This window comes from Neoarius graeffei, chromosome 22 (assembly GCF_027579695.1).
Source record: "Neoarius graeffei isolate fNeoGra1 chromosome 22, fNeoGra1.pri, whole genome shotgun sequence".
Classification (NCBI taxonomy): Eukaryota; Metazoa; Chordata; class Actinopteri; order Siluriformes; family Ariidae; genus Neoarius; species Neoarius graeffei.
The window spans coordinates 24,167,425-24,186,264 of NC_083590.1; the positions used below are offsets into that span (position 1 = coordinate 24,167,425).

Genomic DNA, 18,840 nt, shown 5'->3' on the forward strand with positions numbered 1-18,840 from the left:
CTTCAGCCAATGATTACACATTTTTTATGAATAAAGAAAATTTTTATTTTTGAGTTTATAATTAAATTTGATTTAATAGAACGAGCACAAGACACGCTAGTTCCCTTTATCACTTAGGCTAGAAACAGTCGTTCCTTTTTTTTGTCACTTGAAGTTAATAACAACGATAATGCAGCTTGTCATGTCTTGGTCAGGAGACGGGTAACACTACAAGCTTGACACCGACCAATCATCGTTAACATCCTCGCATGTCGTCCGTGAGAAGAGTCAAGAAACTGTCAATCCTGGCTACAGGAGGAACGGTAATGAAGACATCACAGGAGCTGTCAAAGTAGGCAAGAAAATACAAATTCTGCCATGCTAGACTTTTCATCAGGGTGTCACGGGGCATCTTGGTCCCCACATCTCTGTTCTTCGATCACGTCACACTAAAAGGCCCATTTGTCATTACCGACATTCATGTATTGATGGTTAGAACTACTATTTTTAGCTTAATTTTTAAATTCTGTCTTTTTAAATTTTAGTATCTCTATAAGTTTGTGAACTTTATGTAGATAGATCTGTTTTTTATTTTATTATTTATGTATTCCTGTCCTAAGTATGGTTGATGCTGCTCTAACTTGTAATTTCCTGCAAAGGATCATTATCTATCTATTCATATTCAGACCCGACGCTGTAAGTTGCTCGACCACAACAAAACGATGTCAGAATCGGGCTGAATTTGTGTAGCCTGTAAGCTTATACATTTCCTCATCTCATCATCTCATTATCTGTAGCCGCTTTATCCTGTTCTACAGGGTCGCAGGCAAGCTGGAGCCTATCCCAGCTGACTACGGGCGAAAGGCGGGGTACACCCTGGACAAGTCGCCAGGTCATCACAGGGCTGACACATAGACACAGACAACCATTCACACTCACATTCACACCTACGGTCAATTTAGAGTCACCAGTTAACCTAACCTGCATGTCTTTGGACTGTGGGGGAAACCGGAGCACCCGGAGGAAACCCACGCGGACACGGGGAGAACATGCAAACTCCGCACAGAAAGGCCCTCGCCGGCCACGGGGCTCGAACCCAGGACCTTCTTGCTGTGAGGCGACAGCGCTAACCACTACACCACCGTGCCACCCTATACATTTCCTTCCTAAGTTATTATAAATGATTAATACACTGTCTGGAGTTTATGCTCTGAAAGCCATCGCCAGGTCCCTGTGATCGACTGACTACAGAACTGATAGCATTACACTGAGTGTGTTCATGTACATCTGTGATTTGCAGTTGAACAACTCTCACAGCTGCTGGAAAAGAAAATTACTCCACATCCACCGAGCGATCAGAATCAAAAATTCAACAGTACAATCCCAGAAATAAAGGCTGGAGTCATTTTATGTCATTATTCTTTATTATTTAAATCAAAATCCCAAATGCAAAGTGGGATCATACTGTAAAGACAATCCAGATGTCAAACGAGTGGCTGACTTCTCTCTCTCTCTCTCTCTCTCTCTCTCTCTCTCACACACACACACACACACACACGGGGGGAGAGAGAGAGAGAAACACAGACAGACAAACAGATAGACAGAGACAGACAATGTGAGACAGAGAGCGAGACAGAAAGAAAGTGAGAGAAAGAGTGAGACAGACAGAGAGCGAGCGAGAGAGAGAGAGACACAGACAGACAGAGAGAGAAAGACAGAGAGAGACAAAGAGCAAGAGAGACACACAGAGAGAGAGACACACACACAGCAAGAGAGACACACAGACAGAGCGAGAAAGAGCGAGATAGAGAGAGAGCGCGAGACAGAGAGAGAGACACAGACAGAGAGAAAGACAGAGAGACAGAGCAAGAGACAGACAGACAGAGAGAGATACACACACACAAAGAGCAAGAGACAGACACACACAGACACAGAGAGAGAGACAAAGAGCAAGAGACAGACAAAGAGCGAGAGAGAGAGAGAGAGAGAGCACAAGAAACAGACAGACAGAGAGAGAGAATATTACACTTTGGTGGTGATCAAGTGAAATTTTTGTGGTCCAAAGAAAGAAAAAAAAAATCCTCTGCTCTCTTCTCATGAATCCTCCTTTTCTTGGTATCTGTTTTGTGAAACAGAATCAGATGAGAAATGAATCAGTTTCTGTTGAAGAATCATAAGTTGAATAATCCACTCAGGTCACTGGTATTTCCTCCTGGTTCTGTATCTTATGCTCCTCTCGTTCACCTCAGATGATCATGTGCTCAGATTTTTATTTTATCTGAATTTTTTCATATTATTTCACTGAACGCATGCACAGAAAGCGGTTTATGTAACAATGTCGTGTATCAGCGATAAATGTATTGCTGGGGCCCTAAAATGACCGATTGGCCCTCATGGGCTGAGTGGGTTTTCCAGCAGCTCCATTCGATCCTGGAGATTATGAGTCCAGAGTATGAGGAGAGATTATTATTAGTGATGATAACGTCAGCCAAGTGTGATCGTGTTCTCTGTGTAAGTTCGCCGATAGAAATTCATGTTCTGAGGCTCTAAAGAGGCCCTTTAACCAGAAGGCATCGTGTGCAAAATTCATACGCAAATCATAACCAAGGAAACAAATAGGCGTAAATGTGTAAATTCAGAAACACGTATTTATCGAGACGAATGACTTTTAACAAATACTATCATTATTGTACATCTGGCAACGCTGGCTCTACTCATGATCACATGAATAAACATCTCGGTCTGATTTTAGGCTTTTACTTAAAATCGCAGCGTGAAATCTTAACTGGATAATTAGTGTAACGTGACCAGCACTTCCTGCACTTCAGATTAGCGAATGTTCTTCAGATTATTATGAGTTCTGTGAAACAGTACCTGCAGTGTATACATGTGAAAAACACCGTCTGGCCTTCATCAGCAGATCGCATTTGTCTCGTGTGGTAAACCATTCCTTCTTTATTACAGCGTGAACACCTCCGGTCAATCTGTTCAACAATTTCAGGACAATTCATACATCATAAATCAAATGGTCACATTATTAAGAGCATTTAGATTTACATTTATTCACTTATTTTCAGCGACAGAATCCAATCCAGAATCGCACGGTTCCGGGCCTCGTTTATTTACAGTGGTGCTTGAAAGTTTGTGAACCCTTTAGAATTTTCTATATTTCTGCATAAATATGACCAAAAACATCATCAGATTTTCACACAAGTCCTAAAAGTAGATAAAGAGAACCCAGTTAAACAAATGAGACAAAAATATTATACTTGGTCATTTATTTATTGAGGAAAATGATCCAATATTACATATCTGTGAGTGGCAAAAGGATGTGAACCTTTGCTTTCAGTATCTGGTGTGACCCCCTTGTGCAGCAATAACTGCAACTAAACGTTTGCGGTAACTGTTGATCAGTCCTGCACACCGGCTTGGAGGAATTTTAGCCCGTTCCTCTGTACAGAACAGCTTCAACTCTGGGATGTTGGTGGGTTTCCTCACATGAACTGCTCGCTTCAGGTCCTTCCACAACATTTCCATTGGATTAAGGTCAGGACTTTGACTTGGCCATTCCAAAACATTAACTTTATTCTTCTTTAACCATTCTTTGGTAGAACGACTTGTGTGCTTAGGGTCGTTGTCTTGCTGCATGACCCACCTTCTCTTGAGATTCAGTTCATGGACAGATGTCCTGACATTTTCCTTTAGAATTTGCTGGTATAATTCAGAATTCATTGTTCCATCAATGATGGCAAGCCGTCCTGGCCCAGATGCAGCAAAACAGGCCCAAACCATGATACTATCACCACCATGTTTCACAGATGGGATAAGGTTCTTATGCTGGAATGCAGTGTTTTCCTTTCTCCAAACATGACGCTTCTCATTTAAACCAAAAAGTTCTATTTTGTTCTCATCCGTCCACAAAACATTTTTCCAATAGCCTTCTGGCTTGTCCACGTGATCTTTAGCAAACTGCACACGAGCAGCAATGTTCTTTTTGGAGAGCAGTGGCTTTCTCCTTGCAACCCTGCCATGCACACCATTGTTGTTCAGTCTTCTCCTGATGGTGGACTCATGAACATTAACATTAGCCAATGTGAGAGAGGCCTTCAGTTGCTTAGAAGTTACCCTGGGGTCCTTTGTGACCTCGCTGACTATTACACACCTTGCTCTTGGAGTGATCTTTGTTGGTCAACCACTCCTGGGGAGGGTAACAATGGTCTTGAATTTCCTCCATTTGTACACAATCTGTCTGACTGTGGATTGGTGGAGTCCAAACTCTTTAGAGATGGTTTTGTAACCTTTTCCAGCCTGATGAGCATCAACAACGCTTTTTCTGAGGTCCTCAGAAATCTCTTTTGTTCGTGCCACGATACACTTCCACAAACATGTGTTGTGAAGATCAGACTTTGATAGATCCCTGTTCTTTAAATAAAACGGTGCCCACTCACACCTGATTGTCATCCCATTGATTGAAAACACCTGACTCTAATTTCACCTTCAAATTAACTGCTAATCCTAGAGGTTCACATACTTTTGCCACTCACAGATATGTAATATTGGATTATTTTCCTCAATAAATAAATGACCAAGTATAATATTTTTGTCTCATTTGTTTAACTGGGTTCTCTTTATCTACTTTTAGGACTTGTGTGAAAATCTGATGATGTTTTAGGTCCTATTTATGCAGAAATATAGAAAATTCTAAAGAGTTCACAAACTTTCAAGCACCACTGTAAATCGCCCAGTACTGGCTTTCCGGCAGCTCGAACATACCAATCAGAGCTCACTCACCACTGGGCCTTTTAGCTCAGAGTCTTCTTCACTTCTGACAGTAGATGAGCTCTTCTCTAACGAATTAAACACCACTGACGACTTGATCACGTGCCCTGAAATTTCTGAAGAGAGAAGAAAGCTTTCAATACATGCCAGGCTCATACATTAGGGATGTTATAATCAACAATTATTCTGTTCACATTCACCAGATATGAGCAATCATGAGCTCTGATTGGCTCCTCTATTACTAGGATATCTGCTCATATACCATGAGTAGAGAAAAACAAAACGGCGGTGCGTGTTGCTGAAGCAACCAAGGACGAAATAAAAATTCGACTCAAAAATAAAACTTTAACAAATACAAAAAAAAAAAGCACAACAAAATATGGAATGAAATTATTTGATGGTGAGAATGTATTTTTTTTTATTTTTCAAAAATTATCGCATTTTTCACAAATTGCTCCCGTCATTTCGCAGGTTTGTTTACATTCTAAGCGGAAATGGATTTTGTCCGACGTTTTGTATAAAAAGTTTATCAAATTTGCAAAAAATAAAGATGCTCCGTTTCTCAAAATCCAGTGAATGTGGATAGAATAAAACAGTTATTCCACTCAATCTCGTTGTACACGGCTTATAGCCGACTCGGTGCTATGTGCCTCGTCGGCTATCAGCTCATGTACGACTCGATTTCATGGAATAACTGTTAATTATTCACTGATATTCACTGAGCTTGAGGTGACTGAGTGTTTTAGTATAAATATACAGGTGATATTTCAAAAAATTGTTTTTAAAAAAAATTTATTTCAAACTTCAAAAGCAGCATACAAATGTAATAAAGGTGCGGCGCAGACTTGTGTCACTTAGACTAGGTTCAGACTGCACCCTGAAACGACCCATATCCGATTTTTTTGCCCATATGCGACCTGTATCCGATTTGTTATTGACAATCTGAACGACACAGATCCGATTTTTTCACATGCGACCCAGGCCGCTTGGATATGTGGTCCTAATTCCGATGCATATCCGTTATTTTCACATGCGACTGCAGTCTGACCGGACAGGTCGCATTCATGCGACCTACACGTCATCAACAAGAGACAAACGTCACTATTCTGCGTTGGCTAATCCCGCCTCTTTGGTGGAAAACAACAACATTTGTACAGTTTTCAGAATTTAAATAGACTTTTATAGAATTGATCAAGCTAATGGTGGATTTGGTAGGGACCTGGATGTTGATCTGTTAGCCTGATTAAATAAAACCGTTTCTATAACTGATTTATAACTTAAACCATCCTGTATTACAAGATTATAAGATTGTTCTGGAAATTTCCAGTAATTTGACACCTTCGGTCTCATTAGTCTGCTGCCCACATTAATCAGATTATTGTGCGAGTTCTGCCGCCGCCACGAAAACCACATCGCCAGGTCTCGCCTCATCTCCGTGCTTTACTTGCAAACTTGAAGAGTGCACTTTTTTTTTGTTTACGTATTACATAGATGTGCTTATTACGTGTCAATCTGCGCATGCGGGACACTTTTGGGTCGTTTTCCGTTCATATTGGAGATCGCATACAAGTCTCATATAACTGGTAATGTGAACGGCCTAACAAAAAAATCGGATTTCGCAACAAATCGGATACGGGTCGTTTCAGGTTGCAGTCTGAATGTAGTGTTATCGACGCCGAGTCGCATAAAATACTTTGTTTTGAAATTGGTCAAATAAATCACAAATCCACCTTCCCTTTGAATAGTTTTAGACCAAACTTCATAACATCTTTAGTGCTTTTAGGAACAGCGTTTTCTTTCATAATGTGTAATTCTTCCTCACTTACGGTGATGAAGCGATTGGCCAACATTTTGCCGAGTCGCTTGAGGTGATTATAAAGAAATAGTCCGAATCTCTCGACCAAATCACCTCCATATTTATCTCATTATCTCTAGCCGCTTTATCCTGTTCTACAGGGTCGCAGGCAAGCTGGAGCCTAATAATAATAATACATTTTATTTATAAGCGCCTTTCAAGGTACCCAAGGACACTGAACAGTAAAAAACAAACAATATGTTAGGGTTTTGCTGGGATTCGAACCTGGTTCGTTGGTGTGATAATCCAGCAAACCCGCACTAGGCCACCAGGGGTATGACGCAAATGCAGAGGCGTGAGGCAGAAGTAGAAAAAAGTATCAAAAGGTTTATTTACAATATATACACAAAAAAAAATCCAAAAAGTAATAATCCAAAAACGCTCAGAAGATATAAGGGAAAAAAATCCAAAAGTACAAAACAAAAGCCAAAAAAACCAGAAAAGAAAAGGCAAAAATACCAAAGCTCAGAAGATCCAAAAACACAGTAACTACTAGGTCCAAAAGAAAAGCAAAGTGTAAAACAAAGAACACGGTACAGAGGAAACTGGAGATAAACATAACAGCACAAACGCTACGTTCACACTGCAAGGCTTAATGCTCAATTCCGATTTTTTTGTGAAATCCGATTTTTTTGTGAGGTCGTTCACATTAACAAATATATGCGACTTGTATGTGATCCTCAGTATGAACGAAAAGCGACCTAAAAGTGTTCCGCATGCGCACTGCAGGATACGACGACGTCACACGCAGTGAGCATGGCCAGTGTTTACGGAAGTAAAACCGCCCGGTTGCGGTATGACTCATCCAATCTAGCTTGAATAGCTGCATCCCCCCAAATGGAAATCAGCTCCCTAACCTCTGCGTCCTTCCATTGAGAAGATTCAGAACCTTCACAGCCCGAAGCGTCCTTCGCATTGATGTCATGCGCAGGGGCGCAGATACGTTTTTTGAACTGGGGGGGGACAAAAAACTGGGGGGGGGGGGGGGGGACAAAGCTGCCAGCAAACCAACCCCAACCCCGATATGCCTGTCAAACTTGTTGTTAGTAACCATAGCAACCAAGCTCAAGCTCGCAACCTGTGCAGTCTGCGCAGCTCAACCAACCAAATATCAGTCTTTGTTTTGTTTTATGTGAGTTGTTGCAACTATGTATACACTGCTGTGCACCTCAATAAACCGAATGGTAATTAGTCTTTTGATTTTCCGTGAGGTTTGCCTTATACAAAGAAAGACAGCATAGACGTTTTTTCCTCCCTATAAGTGGGGGGGACCGAACGAGGTGAATTTAAATATGACTCGTCCCCCCCTCTATCTGCGCCCGTGATTATGCGCCATGTTGTTGTAACTTTTTTGAGAGACCCGCCGCCTACTTCAGCGCAGAATAGTGACGTTTGTGGCTTGTTGATGACGTGTAAGTCGGATGAATGCGACCTGGCGGTTCAGACTGAAGTCGCATATGAAAAGAGCGGATAGGAATCGGAATTAGGACCACATATCCAAACAGCCTGGGTCGGATTTGAAAAAATCGGATCTGTGTCGTTCATATTGTCAATAAAAGATCGGATACAGGTCACATATGGGCGAAAAGATCGGATTTGAGTCACTTCAGCCTGCAGTGTGAACGTAGCCAAAGACTCCGTGACAAGAGGACTGAACTCAGGGGGTATAAATACACAAACTAAATAGAACACAGGTGAAGATAATCAGGACTAAACAGGCAATTAACACAAACACAAAACACAGGAACAGTGGCGGCCTCTAGAGGCCAAAATAAACATGACACAAAAAGGAAATAACAGCGGCCTCTAGAGGCCAAAACAGTCCTAGTCCTAACACAATAAAAGCAAAACAATAAAATAACAATAATAAAATAATAAGAAATCAATAATAATAATAACGTTATTAAAAATCAAAGAGAAAAGGCCAAGCTAAAGAGATGTGTTTTTAGCTGTTTTTTGAAAGAGGACAGTGTTGAGCATTGGCGCAACGCTAGTGGCAGGGCATTCCACAGCTTAGGGCCATTTACACTGAAAGCCCCGTCACCCATAGAGCAGAGCCGAGAGTAAGGGACTGCTAATAGGTGGGCATCTGTGGAGTGAAGATTTAGAGGTAACTGATATGGAGTTAGGAGATTTGATAAATAGGGAGGGGCCAGGTTATGTCGGGATTTGTAAACAAGTAAGATAATTTTGTACTGAATGCGGTATTTAACTGGGAGCCAGTGCAGGTTATATAGAATAGGAGTGATATGATCCCAGGGCCTGGTCTGAGTGAGTACCCTAGCAGCAGAGTTTTGGACATATTGCAGCCTATTTAGTCGCTTGGCTGGGATGCCATCGAGCAGGGCATTGCAGTAGTCCCAGCTGACTACGGGCGAAAGGCGGGGTACACCCTGGACAAGTCGCCAGGTCATCACAGGGCTGACACATAGACACAGACAACCATTCACACTCACATTCACACCTACGGTCAATTTAGAGTTAACCTAACCTGCATGTCTTTGGACTGTGGGGGAAACCGGAGCACCCGGAGGAAACCCACGCGGACACGGGGAGAACATGCAAACTCCACGCAGAAAGGCCCTCGCCGGCCACGGGGCTCGAACCCGGACCTTCTTGCTGTGAGGCGACAGCGCTGACCACTATGCCGCCCAGGATGAATAAATAAACGTTGTAAATGCATCGCTCACATTTATGTCAATGAACCTGAACTTTCTTTGTCCCACAAGCTCATGCATAAAAGTATAATCCTCTCATTTATGTGGCTTTTTTTGTCATATACCACAGGATCCTGACGCACACTGAAGGTCTCGGGGTGTACCAATCTACAGCACCAACCACATCATCAAGTTTGCGGATGACGAGACCGTGGTGGGCCTCGTCACTAACAACGATGAAGCCAACTACAGGAATGAGGTAGTAAAGAAAATCTCTTCCTGAACTGAGATTGTAGTCGACTTCAGGAGAGGTCACTCACAGCATCCCCCTCTGACCATCGACAGTGCTGCAGTGGAGAGGGTGAGCAGCACCAAATTCCTAGGGGTGCACATTGCTGAGGACCTCTCCTGGTCCAACAACACCGCATCGCTGGCCAAGGAGGCTCAAACTCGCCTCTACTTCTTCCGCAAACTGAGAAGTGCACGAGTCCCCCCCCCCATCATGTGCTCATTCTACAGAGGCACCATTGAGAGTGTCCTCACTGGCTGCATCACTGAGTGGTACGGAGGCTGCAGTGCCTCCTGCCGGAAGACTCTGCAACGCATCGTGAACACGGCCAGCAAGATCATCGGTATCCCTCAGCCCTCCCTTACGGACATCTATCACTCCCGTCTCATCTGCAGAGCCATCAGCATCGCTGGTGACACCTCCCACCCTTCACACTCACTCTTCAGCCCTCCTCCTGCCCTCAGGGAAAAGGTACCGGAGCCTCCGGGCCCGCTCCACAAGACTGCTGAACAGCTTCATCCTCCAGGCTGTCAGGATGCTCAACTCTGTCCACTACCTACCCCCTACCCCTGGCCTGTAACACATTCATTCACACAAGAAACTCTATCTCATCCATTTGCACATCACACTACAATCATTCGCATTACTGCTGTATCTGCTGCTATTGCTCATTTGCACTACTGTTCATATACAGTGCTGAGCATAAATGAGTGCACCCCCTTTGAAAAGTAACATTTTAAACAATATCTCAATGAACACAAACAATTTCCAAAATGTTGACAAGACAAAGTTTAATATAACATCTGTTTAACTTATAACGTGAAAGTAAGGTTAATAATAAAAACTTAGATTACACATTTTTCAGTTTTACTCAAATTAGGGTGGTGCAAAAATGAGTACACCCCACAACAAAAACTACTCCATCTAGTACTTTGTATGGCCTCCATGATTTTTAATGACAGCGCCAAGTCTTCTAGGCATGGAATGAACAAGTTGGCGACATTTTGCAACATCAATCTTTTTCCATTCTTCAACAATGACCTCTTTTAGTGACTGGATGCTGGATGGAGAGTGATGCTCAACTTGTCTCTTCAGAATTCCCCAAAGGAAATAATTTCTTTCCACCACAAAGGTGAAGGCGACAAGAAGATCAGCAAAGCTTTACTGATCAGTCAGAATACTGTAGCAAAAGTGGTACAAAAATTTCAGAAAGATGGAACTGCAACCATCTCACAGAGACATCCAGGTCGTCCACGGAAGTTAACACCTCGACAGGAGCGTCTTCTGATGAGAAGGGTTGAAGAAAATCGGCATGCAAGTTCACTGCAGTTATCTAAAGAAACAGAAAGCCAAACTGGGGCGACTATTTCCCGTGACACAATACGGCGTACACTGCAGAGGAATGGCATGCATGGATGCCATCCACGAAAGAAGCCTCTCCTAAAGCCCAGGCACAAAAAAGCCCACCTAGAGTTTGCCAGGGCCCATGCTGACAAAGATGAAGACGACTGGGACTCTATACTCTGGAGTGATGAGACCAAGATAAATGTTTTTGGAACTGATGGCTTCAAAACTGTATGGCGTCGCAAAGGTGAGGAATACAAAGAAAAATGCATGGTACCTACAGTGAAACATGGTGGTGGCAGCGTCCTTATGTGGGGCTGCATGAGTGCTGCTGGTGTCAGGGAGCTGCATTTCATTGATGGCATCATGAATTCACAGATGTATTGCTCTATACTGAAAGAGAAGATGCTACCATCACTCCGTGCCCTTGGTCGTCGTGCACTTTTCCAACATGACTTCTTTAGATAACTGCAGTGAACCTGCCTGTTGGATTTCTGAAGAAGAACAGGGTGAAAGTGATTCAGTGGCCAAGTACGTCTCCTGATCTGAACCCAATCGAACTCCTATGGGGAATTCTGAAGAGACAAGTTGAGCATCACTCTCCATCCAGCATCCAGTCACTAAAAGAGGTCATTGTTGAAGAATGGAAAAAGATTGATGTTGCAAAATGTCGCCAACTTGTTCATTCCATGCCTAGAAGACTTGGTGCCGTCATTAAAAATCATGGAGGCCATACAAAGCACGAGATGTAGTAGTTTTTGTTGTGGGGTGCACTCATTTTTGCGCCACCCTAATTTGAGTAAAACTGAAAAATGTGTAATCTAAGTTTATATCATTAACCTTACTTTCACGTTATAAGTTAAACAGATGTTATATTAAACTTTGTCTTTTCAACATTTTGGAAATTGTTTGTGTTCATTGAGATATTGTTTAAAATGTTACTTTTCAAAGGGGGTGCACTCATTTACGCTCAGCACTGTACGACGCTTCTAGCACCTTCTCCATTACGGATATTGTACTGTATTTGCACTACTGCTATTTTGTACATTGATTTTAGAGTGTATTTTTTTATCTATATTTATATATATATTGTTTGCTCTTAGTATAATTTTTTTGTAAACTTTATCTCTGTTTTTTACAAGTAAGGTGAGAAAGAAACGGCATTTTGATTCTCCTATATGTCCTGGATATATAGTGACTTGACAACAAAAAATCTTTGAATTAATTTTTCCATCAAGGTTTCTTAAAAATAATCGTCTCTTATTCGAACATGTTTCGAAGACATTAACTGTTTATTCCAAATAGTGTTTTTATCTTGAGTTTTTTTTTCCCAACTCACATCCGGTATTCCTGGGATAGGCTCTGGAATCTCTCAGACCCTGACCAGGATACAGGAAAATTAATGAGCCAAACACTACGTTCAGACTGCACCCTGAAACTATCCGATTTTTTTGCCCATATGCGACCTGTATCCGATTTGTTATTGACAATCTGAACGACACAGATCCGATTTTTTCACATGCGACCCAGGCCGCTTGGATATGTGGTCCTAATTCCGATGCATATCCGTTATTTTCACATGCGACTGCAGTCTGACCGGACAGGTCACATTCATGCGACCTACACGTCATCAACAAGAGACAAACGTCACTATTCTGCGTTGGCTAATCCCGCCTCTTTGGTGGAAAACAACATTTGTACAGTTTTCAGAATTTAAATAGACTTTTATAGAATTGATCAAGCTAATGGTGGATTTGGTAGGGACCTGGATGTTGATCTGTTAGCCTGATTAAATAAAACAGTTTCTATAACTGATTTATAACTTAAACCATCCTGTATTACAAGATTATAAGCTTGTTCTGGAAATTTCCAGTAATTTGACACCTTCGGTCTCATTAGTCTGCTGCCCACATTAATCAGATTATTGTGCGAGTTCCGCCGCCGCCACAAAAACCACATCGCCAGGTCTCGCCTCATCTCCATGCTTTACTTGCAAACTTGAAGAGTGCGCGTTTTTTTTGTTTACGTATTACGTAGATGTGCTTATTACGTGTCAGTTTGCGCATGCGGGACACTTTTGGGTTGTTTTCCGTTCATATTGGAGATCGCATACAAGTCTCATATAATTGGTAATGTGAACGGCCTAACAAAAAAATCGGATTTCACAACAAATCGGATACAGGTCGTTTCAGGTTGCAGTCTGAACGTAGTGATATTTTCTCCAACAGACACTTACGGCGAATGGAGCGCTTTCCGCTGTTATTCTGAATTATAACAGCAGAGCTGATGGATAAATTATAAATTATACAGATGATGTATCATGTAGAAATTATTTCTTAGGCTGTACCATTTTAATCCACTTATTATTAATAAACACAGCAAATAGAGGGAAGTTTCTGATGCGGTTTTACACACTGCGCCCTCTAGTGTTGGAATAGTAAATCGCACATATGTATTGGATATTACACCCTGTAGATTATATTATTCATACATTATTCAGAGCTGCAGTAATTACAGAGGGATAAAATTGATGAGCCACACCATGAAGCTATGGGAAAGGGTATTGGAGGCGAGACTGAGAAGAGAGGTAGCAATCTGTGAACAGCAGTACGGGTTTATGCCAAGGAAGAGCATGTCGGATGCAATTTTTGCTTTAAGAATATTAATGGGAAGGCCAGAGAAAGCTACATTGTGTGTTTGTAGACCTGGAGAAGGCATACGATAGAGTGCCGAGAGATGAGCTATGGTATTGTATGAGAAAGAGTGGAGTGAATGAGAAGTATATCAGAGTGGTGCAAAACATGTATGAGAACAGTGAAACAGCAGTGAGGTGTGCAGTTGGAACGACTGAACGGTTCAAGGTGAAGGTGGGACTCTATCAAGGATCTGCTTTGAGTCCTTTTTTGTTTGCCACAGTGATGGATAGATTGACGGACGAAGTGAGGCAAGAGTCACCATGGAACATGATGTTTGCGGATGATATTGTGATATGTGGTGAAAGTAGAAAGTTGGGTTTGGAGAGCTGGAGGTATGGGGATGAGAATGTAGTGAAGATGCAAGGAAAGAAACCTGGTGAATTCAAGTACCCGGGGTCAACTGTGCAGGAAAATGGGGGCTGCGATAGTGAGGTGAGGAAGAGAGTGCAGGCAGGGTGGAGAAGGATTTCGGGAGTCATTTGTGATAGGAAAGTCCCAGCAAAAGTGAAAGGTAAGCTGCAGAAGACAGTAGTGAGAGCAGCTGTGATGTATGGATTGAAGACCGTAGCCTTAACGAAGAGACAGGAGGCGAAGTTGGAGGTGGCGGAGTTGAGGATGTTAAGGTTTGCGATGGGAGTGATAAGTCAAGTCAAGTTTATTTGTATAACATTTTTAACAATAAACATTGCTGCAAAGCAGCTTTCCAGAATTTGAATGACCCAAAATACGAGCCAATTTCATCCCCAATGAGCACGCCCGTGGTGACGGCGGCAAGGAAAAAACACCCCAGACGACACGAGGAAAAAAAACCCAAGAGGAACCGGACCCAAAAGGGGTCCCATCCTCACCTGGGCAACAACAGACAACACGACCACAACATCAACAGTCCTAACACAAAGCCAGCCTCGTTGATGCCGCAAACCCCCCACCGATGGAAACCTGAGCGCAAAACCGCCCACGACAACTGCAGTCCCCAGCCACAAAAGCACCACTGCAAGAGTCCAGAGCGTCCTCCAGGCGCGACCCCCAACTGTCCACATGGGGCCACCCTCCACAGGAGCGATGCGATGAGACTCCAACCAGACACAGGGCACCAGGATGGATCAGGCAGGTCCGAGGAGCAGAAGAGGTCAGCATCTCGATCCCAGGACTGACATGTAACTCAGAGGGACATATTTTGGGGGGAAGAAGAGAGAGAAAAAACAGGAAAGTCCCAGCAAAAGTGAAAGGTAAGATGTATAAGACAGTAGTGAGAGCAGCTGTGATGTATGGATTGGAGACCGTATCCTTAACGAAGAGACAGGAGGCAAAGTTGGAGGTGGCGGAGTTGAGGATGTTAAGGTTTGCGATGGGAGATTGGACAGGATAAGGAACGAGCACATCAGAGGGCCAGCGCATGTAGAGAGCTTGGGAATGAAGCAAAGAGAGATGAGACTGAGATGGTACGGGCACATCCTGAGAACAGATGCAGAGCATGTTGGAAGGAGAATGTTGAGGATGGAGCTGCCAGGTACACGAAAGCGAGGAAGGCCAAAGAGGAGATACATGGATGTGGTGAGAGAGGACATGAAAGTGGCAGGATGCAGAAGACAGGGAGCAATGGAGACGAAAGATCCGCTGTGGCGACCCCTAATCGGGAGCAGCCAGAAGAAGAGATTACATTATTCATTAAAAAATACAAAAACATTTCAGTAATCATGATGGCGTGTCATAGTTTAGACATATCCATTAAACCTTTAATATATTTTATTATTTATTTAAAAAATTTGGAAATACCCAGGGATCAGATGATACACAAGTGCAATCTAATTTATTTAAAATCACCAGTAATGGTTCAGTAAATAAAATGAAGATTAATTCTCACCTCGGACAGGGATTTTGAAGGCACATCGAGGACAGGTAATAAAATCATGAACTCCTGGGATTGGAAGGATATTACCACACTCCGGGCAAAAGTTCATATCCCCCTTAAAACACGACATTCTTCTAATAATAGTAGATTTAAAAAAAATACAGGTTCAAATGTGAAAATCAGCTGTAAAATATGCCACGTGACAAACTGATCCACTATACAGCACATACACGTGAGTGCAGCAGTTCCTGTGTACGTTTAATAATTAATAACAATAACGTTAATAATACTATCACGATCCTATTCTATATTATATATATCGTATATTACTACACTTACACTTAATGTTGTCGAAACAGCTCAAATGTAATAAAACACACACTTTCGCGCTTGAATTTTACTCAGGCAGTTCACAGGACACCACGTGTTTGGGGCCTTTGACACTTTTGTCGCACGCAAATGCCGTCAGCAAAGACGCGCGAGCAGGTGAAGCGAAATTCACGAAATAAATTGTTGCACAGAGTAAATCTGAAGTAAGTGGGGTTTTTTATTCGTTTGTTTATTAAAAAAAGGTCTGCAAAATAAAAATAAACGTTATGTAAAGATGATAACTTGTTGTCTAGGGTTGGAAAGGTGAAATTGGAACGTGAGCTAGTAATGCTAACCAGGTGTGTAGCGCCATTGGGACGGCTCTGTAGATAGAGCTGATGTGAAAATAAAAACAGTAATGTTTGTATTTCGTTAAATTTGCATAACCCATGTGTTTTCAGTGGTGGTGGTGTTGTAGTATAGGTGGTCAGGTATGTGTTGCCATCCAGCCAGTTCATCTATTCCAGCCTTAGAATGCTTTCTTATGAGTTGTTAATGACCTCCTGCTGTCAGCTGGTGCTGTTCTCTTGGAGCTCACAGCTGCCTTTGACTCCTTTCCACACTTTCTTCTTTTGGTATCAGGGTCATCCATGTCAAATCTCCGAATGCTCCTACTCGACCATCTCAGATTTGGCTGAAAAGATTCCAGGAGGTTCAGACACTTCATCTCATCTCATCATCTCTAGCCGCTTTATCCTGTTCTACAGGGTCGCAGGCAAGCTGGAGCCTATCCCAGCTGACTACGGGCGAAAGGCGGGGTACACCCTGGACAAGCCGCCAGGTCATCACAGGGCTGACACATATGGCCCTTTTCCACGACCCTTTTTCAGCTCACTTCAGCCCGACACGGCTCGTGTTTCGACTACCTCAGAGCAGCACGACTCAGCTCGCTTCAGCCCTACTCAGCACCCAAAACTCACACGGTTTTGGAGTGGGGCTAGGGGCGTGAGCAGACACTCCCCTGTGCACTGATTGGTGAGGAGGAGTGTCCTCACATGCCCACACACGCCCCGTGAGCACGCTGGGATCTGTAAACACCGTAAACCCGGAAGAAGAAGAATTACGAGAATTTCTGAAGCCTTATATGCCTCGCCTCATCTATACGCTCTTGCCAGTATCTGTTGGCGTTGTCGGTGACAACAAGCCACAGCACCAAGACCAGCAACACTAACGACTCCATGTTTATTGTTTACTATCCGGGTCGTGAGACTACCGCTTAAAAGGTCACTGATGTCACTGTTTGCGCCGCCTAACGACATCACGTGACGTCCACCCACTTTCGCTAACTCCACCCAATGTGTCCACCCACTTCCAGCCAGCACGGTTCAGCGCGGTTGTAGTCGAAATGCAACTCCAACAGCCCCACTCAGCCCGACTCGGCACGGCACGGCTCAGCCCAACTCAGCCGCGTTGGTAGTGGAAAAGCGGCAATAGACACAGACAACCATTCACATTCACACCTACGGTCAATTTAGAGTCGCCAGTTAACCTAACCTGCATGTCTTTGGACTGTGGGGGAAACCGGAGCACCTGGAGGAAACCCACGCGGACATGGGGAGAACATGCAAACTCCACACAGAAAGGCCCTCGCCGGCCACGGGGCTCGAACCCGGACCTTCTTGCTGTGAGGCGACAGCGCTAATCACTACGCCACTGTGCCGCCAATAATAATAATAATAATCTTCATCAGGCGAAGGGTTTCAAAAGCTGACACTTATTTACATGAAAGCTGTGCATGACAAAGATTAGATTAGATAGAACTTTACTGAGTCGCTAACTAACCACTACGCCACCGTGCCGCTGGGACATGCTTTCATATTTAAAAAAAAAACGAAATTGATCCAGAATATGCACTTTCAATCTCCTAGGCAACGGTTTTAATTTTATGCACATTTGAAACTTTTTATATGTTAAAAAACCCTCTGTAATTTTCTTCTGGTCCCAAGAAGTATTGTTAATAAGTAATAATTAAAATAAGTTAGCGCGGATCGCGGCGAATTTCTGTTCGGCTATTTTCATGACCACTCGGTGCGTGACGTCATTTAAGCCAAACAAACCGCTTGAGTTGAGTCCACTTCCGTTTACTTACATTGCCGTTCGCCTTGAGTGCAGACGTGCGTTCAGGAATTTCCAAAGAAAACCCATGCCTTATTGTTGTGCAGTGAACTGTAACAACGGGACTGGTTCAGGAAGAAGTTTTTACCTTTTTCCAAGAGAGGAGAAGAGGCAGAGAGAGTGGATTGGCTTTTTCCGAAAAAGGAGAAGAAACGGAGCAAGAGGGTTGTTTTTTTTTCTGAAAGAGAAGAGACAGAGCGAGAGGGTTAGCTTTTTCGAAAAAAGAAGAGGCGGAATGAGTGGGTTGCCTTTTTCCGAAAGAGGCAGAGTGAGAGGGTTGTCTTTTTCCAAAAGAGGAGACGAGGCGGAGCGAGAGGGTTGGCTTTTTCCGAAAGAGGAGACGAGGCGGAGAGAGTGGATTGTGCGCATGAAGTCAGAGGGTTGTTTTTTTTTCCGAAAGAGGAGACGAGGCAGATTCCGAGGCTGCACGGTCAAACCAGTGAGCCACATTCACAGATTGCTTCGCAACGGCCATAAGTTCATACATATACGGTTTCACCTCTCGATATTCAATTTGGAGAGTTCCTACTTCAAAATCACTATCGCTTTCAGATGTTTTACACAACCTCTCACGGCCAAAGTCCGTACACGTGTGCTCGGTTCGCAGGTAAACACAGAGCTGCTCCCAGTCTGTTTGGCTTGAATGACGTCACAACGACGGTCCCCTGGCGGTGAAAGTGCGCATAAGTGAGATGTAAACAAGCCTTCGGAAATTGGGCAAAACAGTATATTTTAACCGTTTTATTCAATTTTAGGGTGCAAATGTAGACACCAGGAAGATTGAATTCGCTTTTTGGGTCGTTCTTCTAGACAACTAAGTTGATATTCTACGTTTCACCTCGGACCATTGCCTATGACCTTTAAACTCATTACTAAGAATGCTTTCTTTCACCTCCGCAATATTG

The 18,840-nt window shown here is 43.1% G+C and overlaps 2 protein-coding genes across 4 annotated transcripts in view; one reads left to right on the plus strand and one right to left on the minus strand.

Annotated features, from left to right (window-relative positions):
• Window positions 1-1,384: 1,384 nt before the first annotated feature.
• polr1h (RNA polymerase I subunit H) lies at window positions 1,385-17,039 on the minus strand. Its single transcript, XM_060904673.1, has 5 exons — window positions 16,321-17,039; window positions 15,464-15,585; window positions 4,771-4,874; window positions 2,854-2,963; window positions 1,385-2,098 (listed from the first exon to the last, which is right to left on the minus strand). Exons 1-5 carry the CDS (start codon window positions 16,485-16,487, stop codon window positions 2,074-2,076), a joined length of 528 nt encoding a protein of 175 aa, XP_060760656.1. The 5' UTR covers window positions 16,488-17,039; the 3' UTR covers window positions 1,385-2,073.
• ddx39b (DEAD (Asp-Glu-Ala-Asp) box polypeptide 39B) overlaps window positions 15,885-18,840 on the plus strand; it is a 44,868-nt gene continuing 41,912 nt past the window's right edge. For 2 of the 3 annotated variants that reach the window (XM_060904670.1, XM_060904672.1), the window contains exon 1: window positions 15,885-15,984. In XM_060904670.1, coding sequence (XP_060760653.1) covers window positions 15,911-15,984 — 74 coding nt within the window. In that variant the 5' untranslated portion in view covers window positions 15,885-15,910. Of the gene's footprint in view, window positions 15,985-16,414; window positions 16,473-18,840 lie in introns of those variants that run through there. The other variant, XM_060904671.1, reaches the window with a different exon arrangement.